The following is an 8,601-nucleotide window of genomic DNA, read 5'->3' as shown; positions in this document are numbered from 1 at the left end:
TTATGTTTTACCAGAAATTAAGGATATAAATTAATTCTTAAAAAAGAAAACTAAGCTCATTACCGAGTTGGCTAAATGGGCCGACTGACGTTACGGCGAAAATGAAGCCCAGCCCATATGAATATTTCGTGGGCCCATTACAAGATATGAGCCCACGTGTTAAGGACCACTGGGCCCATGATTATTCCGTAGGCAAGCCCCCCATCCTTATTCCCAGGAAGGAACTCGAAAAAGTAGTATATAAACATGCGGTGCCAATACAATCGAACGTCTTTACGAACGATTGCTTGTTTCATTCAATTCGCACCTTGAAATTGGGAATAGAAGTTGAGGGAGCTGACCACGATTCATAATGGTATGTGATTTCGTTTCTCGATTCCTAGGGCTTTTTTTTTGCTACGTGATCTAATTTAATGTGTTTGTAGAAATCAGGGTTTGGAATCGATTTTGTTAGTCCGATCGTTTGTCCTATGTCGATCGATTATCATTAGGCTTTTTCTTATTTTGAAAGAGCTTGGCTGGTGTATTTGGGAATTGATTCTATCATTGGATATCGTTTTTCCGTCGGTGATGTAAATGATTCTGATAGCTGAAGTTACTGTCTTTCATAATTGTTTTAGATCGAGAATCATAGAACGTTGTTGGATTTAACCTGAAAATAGTTTTCTGGAGATGTTTCATGCATGGATTATGCCAAGTAATTTAGGACTGTCTTGGAAAACTTTTTTCAAGTCCGTGTTCTTTGTATGCAACTTTACTCATAACATTGGAAGAAGAACTTCATGTCGATTTATCAGAACACATTGAATTCTGAACGGGAGTCATGATTTTTGTGTCCTTTTCTAAAAAACGGTTAATTAAAATGGTTTATATAGAGATATTGGATATCGATTGAATGAATTAGGCAATTGAGTGATTAGGTAGAAAATTATTGAATCTGTTGTTGGATTTGACATGAAACATAATTTCTGGAGATGGTTTTTGCACGGATTGTGCCTGAGTAGTTTAGAAAAAAAATATCTGTTTGAATGGCTGAGTATCTCAAACTTGAATTTAAGGTAACTCTTGAATTAGCTAGGCAACTTCTTTTGTCCTTTACGTTATAAATTTTAGTAGATTGTATTTCATATGAATTTTTTTTCTGGGTAGTCAATCAACTTGGTATGCTAGTTGGATCATGTGTATATGTATATTTATAATTGTCTTTTTGTTGGTCTGTTTTACGGCATCAAATTGTTGGTTTTTCCTTTCAGAAAAAGTTAATAAATGAATGAAATATAAATATATGATCAGCAATACATGTTGAATTATTGAGGCTTATAAAACTTTATTGGTTTGCATTTTTCAGTCTTCACTTGCAGCTGCGAGAGCAGACAACTTTTACTATCCACCAGAATGGACCCCAAAACAGGTACATTTCTTATTCAATCATATTAGTTCAATAAATTTTCGCCCAAGGAAATTTCCATGTCCTAACATAGATGCACAGATTTTCAGATTCTCACTATGAATTTTCCTTTTTCAGGGGTCTTTGAACAAATTTCATGGTCAACATGCTTTGAGAGAGAGAGCAAGGAAATTAGACCAGGGCATCTTGATAATAAGGTAGGTAGTTAATGTGAATACGTTTTTGGAAAATCTTAGATTGGGATTGATGATTTTATTTGATCATGTGAAAGCCATGAATATCGTCAACAGTATGAGGTGATAGACTGTTTACCTTTGGTATAGGCATTCATGCCATAACAAGTTCTTTACTTTTTAATAAAAAAAATTTGAAGTGTGGGGAATGGTGCGAAAGCATCCACCTTTGGGAGGCCTCCTTGGCTTGGTGCTTCAACACCGTTGCCTACGTGCCCTTTTTAAAACAGGGGTTATGTTATTTTTAAAAAAAATAGTGAGAATTTCCATGTCGATGATGTACTTTGTGGATTGTGTTCTCTAATCAATTGGAGTGTCTTGCTTTTTTAGGTTCGAGATGCCTTACAATATATGGTGTGGTGGCTGCAACTCTATGATAGCAAAGGGTGTTAGATTCAATGCGGAGAAAAAGCAAGTTGGAAACTATTATTCTACAAAGGTATTGTTCTTGGCTGATTGTGACATACTTGCTTTTGGTACTAGTTTTGAAGGTTGTATTATGCAAAGATACTGTGACCACATACTTTTACACGCACACAATGTTTTACTCGTTTTCTTTCACTTGGTTTGCCGTTGGATTTTAGCAATCGATATATGCACATACATTCTTGCCTATTTTTCACATGCAATATTTATTTATTTATTGTTCACATTTGTCTTGGTAAGTTTGATTTCTGCTTCATGTGCATGAAACTCGTTTAGTAGAGCATTTCTTTGTTTCTGCTGCTACCTAATTGGTAACTAAAAACTTCCTTCTTTAATTGGTGTTGGCTCTCCCCTTTGGGGTATAGAGATCACACCGAACTAGCTCTTGAATGACTAATATTCTCTTCTTGCTCCTTTCAGATATGGAGCTTTACTATGAAAGCAGCATGCTGTAGACAAGAGATTGTTATTCAGACTGATCCAAAAAATTGCGAGTATGTGATTATTAGTGGTGCACAACGGAAAACTGAGGAATATGACATTGAGGATGCAGAAACCCTTGAACTCCCTGCGGATGAAGGTGATGATTGTTTAACATTAATAACATTTATTTATCAGTGCCACTAAACTTAACTGTCTTTTCATTGGGTTTCATTTTTAAATTTCCTTGTCTTGTAATTTACAAGTTGACATCATCATGCATGTCTGTAAGGATAGTCTCATTGCATATATTGAAAGGTGATGGTTTAATCCTTCAGAATGTTACTTAAAAACCTTTTCTAATATATTTTCTACAGAAAGGGGTAAGCTTGCAGATCCATTTTATCGACTTGAACACCAGGAAAAAGATATGCAGAAAAAGAAAGAAGCTGAGCCAGTATTGGTTCGCCTTCAGCGACTCTCAGATTCTAGGCATGCAGATGACTATACTCGGAACAGAACACTTCGAGCTCAGCTCAGAGTATGTCATCTCATTGTTACCATGTTTCTAATCTCTTTCCGTTCTGCTTTTAACAACTTTGAATGACTATGCTTAATACACTTGTATCCATCTTCTCAGGGTCAAAAGAAGAGAGTTGCTGAAGAAGAAAATGCTTCACGGAAGATGGGCCTCGGTATACGATTGCTTCCAGCAACTGAAGAAGATTCTTCAACTGCAGCTCGCATGAAGTTCTCTTCAAAATTTGAGAAGAACCGTAGGAACAAACGGGCACTGATTCATGCTTCCTCGATATTTAATGGATCATCCAGTTCTTCCATGCCTGATAAGAAACGATTGGACCTGGAATCCAAACGAAGGAAAATCTGTGCTTCCGCAGCTTCAAACATATTGACAGGTGGCTTCAAGCCATCATCTTGGTCACGAAGTGCTGCACCAGCTAATTCAAGCAGACGGGAAGGAACTTCTGTCACTGCTAGACGACTGTAGTGTGAATGTTTTTCAAATTCAGGTCTAGCTTGTTTGTTCAATATGTACATAGATTTCACGTGGGCGGACCTATCTGAAATTCTTTCTAGAATCCCATTGTAGTCTATTGGGTTTCATTTCATTTCTGGCGAATCTGCACTGTGCAGAAAAAATTTATATGTATCTTCATTTGCTTCTCATACAATCTTTGTATCCCCACCTTGTACAACTTTTGCACTTGGATGAATTAATATCTGCTGTGTATTACTGGCGGCGGAGGGGATATCGAGATGGATAGTACCGAGCCCCAGTTGCCTACCACGGACACGGTTCTTATCATGTCTTTACCCTGTTAACAGCGACTGAAGTAAAGAGAAACAGGCAGACTCTTAAATGTTCAGATTCTCATTCACTTTTCTGGTACCCAAGATTTTTGCATTTAAAAACAGGACATGTTCTTAGTTAGACAATACTGCCAGACCCTGAATCGCCTATCACTGACCGCAGGATCACGCAACTGTGGTAAAAGTAAAAACTTAACCCAAAGTAACTAACCTGATTATGATAAAAGGCAGGACAGCGGAGAGTTGCCGTCTGTCGGTTTACTTCCAGTACAGCCAAAGAGTCATCAAATGCAATTGACAACCCTCCTTCCCAACCCCAAGAGAAAGATGGCAAAAGAACCCCCTGAAATAAGATCTCTGCTTTTATGGGATGCTGTTTCTTAGCTTAACAATGCAGCATTTTTCATGTTCACTTTCTATTGTACAGTCTCTTTCATTGTATTGTGCTCTTTTCTTTTCTTCTCATTCTAAGTGGGTAGTAACCAAGAATATCTGCATCATATGAATTTTTCCAAGCTTTCAGATCAGTTCTGGTTTAAACAGTCTGTTTTCTTCCTGTTTTTTGTCCCCTCTCTCTCTCTCTCACTCTTATAGTTAATTGTAGTTTTGATTGGAATCATTTTTATATGAGTATCTAACAAGTGTTTCTCTCCTCTCTCTCTAGTAAACATGTTTTAAAATAGTGAGGTTGACAGTCATACGTAGTGGGCCAAAGTGAACCGTACCTATTGCAGTGAATTTGGGCTGTATCCTGTGAAATCGAAACATTCCTTATAAATGTATGAAAACTATTCCTTATAAGTGTATGAAAACTATTCCTTATAAGTGTATGAAAACTATCTCACATTGGTAGTTAGAGAGGGGAACGAAACATTCCTTATAAGTGTATGAAAACCTCTCACTAATGGACGCGTTTTAAAACTATAAGACTGACGACGATACATAACGAGTGAAAGCAAACAATATTTTCTACCGGTAAACTTGAACGGTTAGACCAAGCAACATGTTGCAATCAAAAGGAGTGTGGAAAAAAGAAATATGTCACATCAACTAGAAATGGCATGCCCTTATGCTCGACTTTTTTAGGCCTCCTATCAGTCACTTTTGCATATCTGTTTCTCCTCTCCACGTACACTCTAATCTGTAGTATATATGGTCAGTCCATCCCTTTCACTTTACCCTCTCACCACTCACTTCCCCTTTCCTAATTAAGTGTTGTTTATTGATGTTCCCTTTTCTTCAAATACTGAATAAGCCCATAACCAACAAACAATGGAGGGCTCCTCCTGAACTTATTGCTGTTTTCATATCAATGCCCACCTACACAAAGGTACTTCTGCTTTGATGTCTTGCTTTTTTCTTTTCTATCCATAATTCCTTTGTTTCTTCTTATCGAGTCCTCCCCCTCACACCATTAGGCATATCAACATCTCATCAATTTTATAACTTGTTTGGTCTACAACCTTTTCCTTACCACTATGATACGTTTCCTATTTTAAATCCAAATTAAAAATGGTGCCTTTCTTTTTTTTTTTTTGTTCGTAGAACCTTCTAATCTTTCCTGACATCAAAAAAAGAGTTTAGGGTTCGAGAAATCTTTTAAACCAAACTGAAATTTCAAGTTGGTTGGGTTCATGACCCGAAGAATCAAAGCAGAGTTCACAACTCAATCTAACCCAACTCTCTGATTCTAAATTGGGTTGGATTGTTGGGTTGTTTTCTTTTAAATTATTTTTAAAAAAATTCTAATTATCGACAATACATGTTAGGTTAATAACTAAAATCTCGTAAAATTCAAGTATCAAACATTTTCAAGTCACAATACATCCTACATCCTACATCCTTAACATCCGTTAAAAATGTCGAATAATCTTCATTTTCATAATAGTCTTAAAAGTAGGGTAGGGATGAGTTGGATTGTAATCCTATTTTTTAAGTTAACCCAACCAAAAAAATATCAACTTGATTTGTTAGCCATTTAAATTCTTCCCGGAACACTAGAGATATCATAAATAATGTCATCTCGAGCGTAGTTAAGTAGATAGGACACTAACTATTATCTTATAGGCATGGTAAAAACTCTAACTTTAACTATTAAATTACTATCAAACGAGTCTGAACAATTAAGATTTCACTTTAAGGGAGAAAGACAGTCACGTTCGGTACCGAAACGACAAAGATAACTTAAGTAAACAAGAAAATGACGTAATATATTATGTTCAAATTACAAGCTAGGCAACCAATGGATTATTAATTCAAGTGGTACAGAGAAACAAAATAAAATGGCTTGAGAAGACACAGCTGATTGATGAATATGAACAGACTTAGGAAAAAAAAAAAAAAAAACATTTAATTTCCAACACTAAACAATACCTTAAATTGTGTCTGAAATTTCAAATCTTCAAGCTCTTCTCCTTCGCTTGATTTCAATTCTTGCTTCATTCTCCATAGAAGATCAATACACCATCAACTTCATCCAGCTCCGACAATTTCAAACCTGCAAATTACATTTCCACTCGAGGAATTTAAGGATCTTTGCTTGAAAATAAAGTAATTAAGACCATAAACCCTAATTATTGTTGTTTTTGGGTGTTATATTCAACAAAAGTACATAGAAATTCTATGGTTTACAGTTCAGTCAAAGTTATATATGATATAAAAAAGTAAACTTGATCTTATAATGCTCAATTAGGGTTTATCTTAAGAAAAATTAGAAAGAATGGGGTTATTTTGAATTTTAAACCATTTAACTGGTAACACGGTTACCAGCCCCTAGCACATATTATCCTCCTTAGGGCTTTCCCTCAAGGTTTTAAAATACGTAGAGATTTCTATACTATTATAAAAAAATGTTTCAGTTGGATCGTATCAAAACCCTAATTTTGGAAAGTACCTGCAGGGGATGCTCTCATGGTGTCCAAGGACAGGGTGCCCATATCCATGGAAGAACCAGGAAGAAGATGAATCTCCTCAGAGCATGATTCCTTTGAAACCCTTTTATCATAACAATGATTACTAATCAAAGAAGCTGAGTTTTTGGCTTTGGACCCCAAATTTTGTGGGAAATTAGCAACACTCTTGCTTTTGGTGCTACTTTCTTCAATAACATCCTCCATCTTACAAACCCCAACTGGGTTTCCTTCAAAATTTGATTTTGATATCTCGAAACGACCTCGAATCAACTTCTCTTTCGTTCTCGCTCTCGCTCTAGCTCGTGCTTTGAATCTCGATTCTTTATCAACGATTCTCAATTTCCGTCTCTTTTTCCCTCTAGGTACTTCCTGATCACGATACAACGAAACATTTCTTACGAGAGTAGACTCAAAAGAATTCGCTTCCAATAAGAATTTCTCCTTGAGCTCCTTAATTGCACTTCTTGATTTGGTAAACAGCCATTCCACTGTCTTGCTAGCTTTATCAAACCCAAGCATGTCTTGAAGATCAAAGAAACGTCTAGCAATTTCAAGTGAAAGCCTCATTCTTCTATCTCTTGGCCCTTTTGAGGTGCAGATCTTGCTATGTCTGTCCTTCGCCCCACTTGATCTCTTCCTAGAAATGGGGTTGTCTTGGGATGAAGCTTTGTGGGCGGTTGTGGTATCATTACTAGTGTTGTTGGCACTTCCAAGCCCAATTTCAGGGTACAAAATGTGACCAAAAATGAAGTCATGATCATCAAGAAAAGGGTTGAAATTATAGCAATCTATGGTTTGTTGGAATCTTTCATCATGGATTTGGATGGAATTGTCAATTGAAGAAGCTAGCATGTTCTAAATCTGGATATTCAAATTAGAATATACCCAAAATGATGAAGAACATGATGAACAATTGATTTGAGAAATGTGGATTGTGATGTTTATAAAGTGGGTATTGAAATGTTGATGATGGGTAAGGAGAGAATGATATTAAATGGGATAGATATTTGATACCAAAAGGCAGAAGAAATGGAGACATCTCACGTGCTTCAGGATAGAACTGAAAGCAACTTATCCAATTGATTTGAGAAAAAGGCTGTGACACTGGGAGGACTCACTGCACACACACACACAAACAAATTCGAGCTTCTAAAATAAATCATTCGAGTCGATATGAATTTGAAATTCGAAATCGATACTTGATAGCTCTGACACGCTCCAACAACGTGATAACGTTACTGTTTGACCATCCTGATAGACAAACCCTAGTTTTTTCAGCATTTTTTTTTTGTTCTTACTCACGTGTTACTTCCAACTAAGTATCACGGTTATGCTTGTTCAAGGCGTGTTGTCTATGGCCGCATGTCGGATGTCCCGGTCATGCTTGTCCAAAACGTGTTGTCCTCATTCCAAACCCGTTTTGCTTGCTTTCATCTTAGTTAGGTTTTTACTGTTTCATGTTGTATCAATACGAGGGTATATGACCGTTTACCAAAATCATGTTTACACCCACCAGACTGGAATGCTCGAAAATGTAGTACAGTAGATATGATTAGTTGTCATTTGTTTCTAAAACATTACTTTCTTTCAAATTATTTTCAACGTATTTTCTCGCTCACGTTTTCTAAAATATTTCTTTTAAACGTGATTCGATGTTCAAGCAAACGTCGATGTTGTTCGTGAAGTTTGAATTTCTCATAATTAACTTGTTCGTTGTGTTAGAACGAGTGCCGCACAATAAAGACATAACTAATAGAGGGGTGAAAAGGGGAATTCATTCAGACTGCCAAAATTACGTACATTTGAGTCCACTTTAACCTCTCCATGTAAAACGTGAAGAGTATATTATTTTTCTGAGCAGGAGACTGAA

The 8,601-nt window shown here is 36.4% G+C and overlaps 2 protein-coding genes across 2 annotated transcripts; one reads left to right on the top strand and one right to left on the bottom strand.

The window, feature by feature from the left end:
• The first annotated feature begins 208 nt into the window (after window positions 1-208).
• LOC111781268 (uncharacterized) lies at window positions 209-3,814 on the top strand. The gene is made up of 7 exons (XM_023661772.2): window positions 209-355; window positions 1,349-1,411; window positions 1,526-1,605; window positions 1,972-2,080; window positions 2,488-2,647; window positions 2,865-3,028; window positions 3,128-3,814. The coding sequence occupies exons 1-7, from the start codon at window positions 353-355 to the stop codon at window positions 3,494-3,496; spliced, it is 948 nt and encodes a 315-aa protein (XP_023517540.2). The 5' UTR covers window positions 209-352; the 3' UTR covers window positions 3,497-3,814.
• A 2,189-nt stretch (window positions 3,815-6,003) lies between these two features.
• On the bottom strand, window positions 6,004-7,998 carry LOC111779249 (uncharacterized). Its single transcript, XM_023659366.2, has 2 exons — window positions 6,713-7,998; window positions 6,004-6,316 (listed from the first exon to the last, which is right to left on the bottom strand). The coding sequence occupies exons 1-2, from the start codon at window positions 7,581-7,583 to the stop codon at window positions 6,258-6,260; spliced, it is 930 nt and encodes a 309-aa protein (XP_023515134.2). The 5' UTR covers window positions 7,584-7,998; the 3' UTR covers window positions 6,004-6,257.
• Between the last annotated feature and the right edge of the window lie 603 nt (window positions 7,999-8,601).

This window comes from Cucurbita pepo, chromosome 1, assembly GCF_057944985.1.
Source record: "Cucurbita pepo subsp. pepo isolate OVF chromosome 1, ASM5794498v1, whole genome shotgun sequence".
NCBI lineage: Eukaryota > Viridiplantae > Streptophyta > Magnoliopsida > Cucurbitales > Cucurbitaceae > Cucurbita > Cucurbita pepo.
The sequence above is the reverse complement of the archived record's forward strand: the minus strand, read 5'-3'. Positions and strand labels throughout refer to the sequence as shown.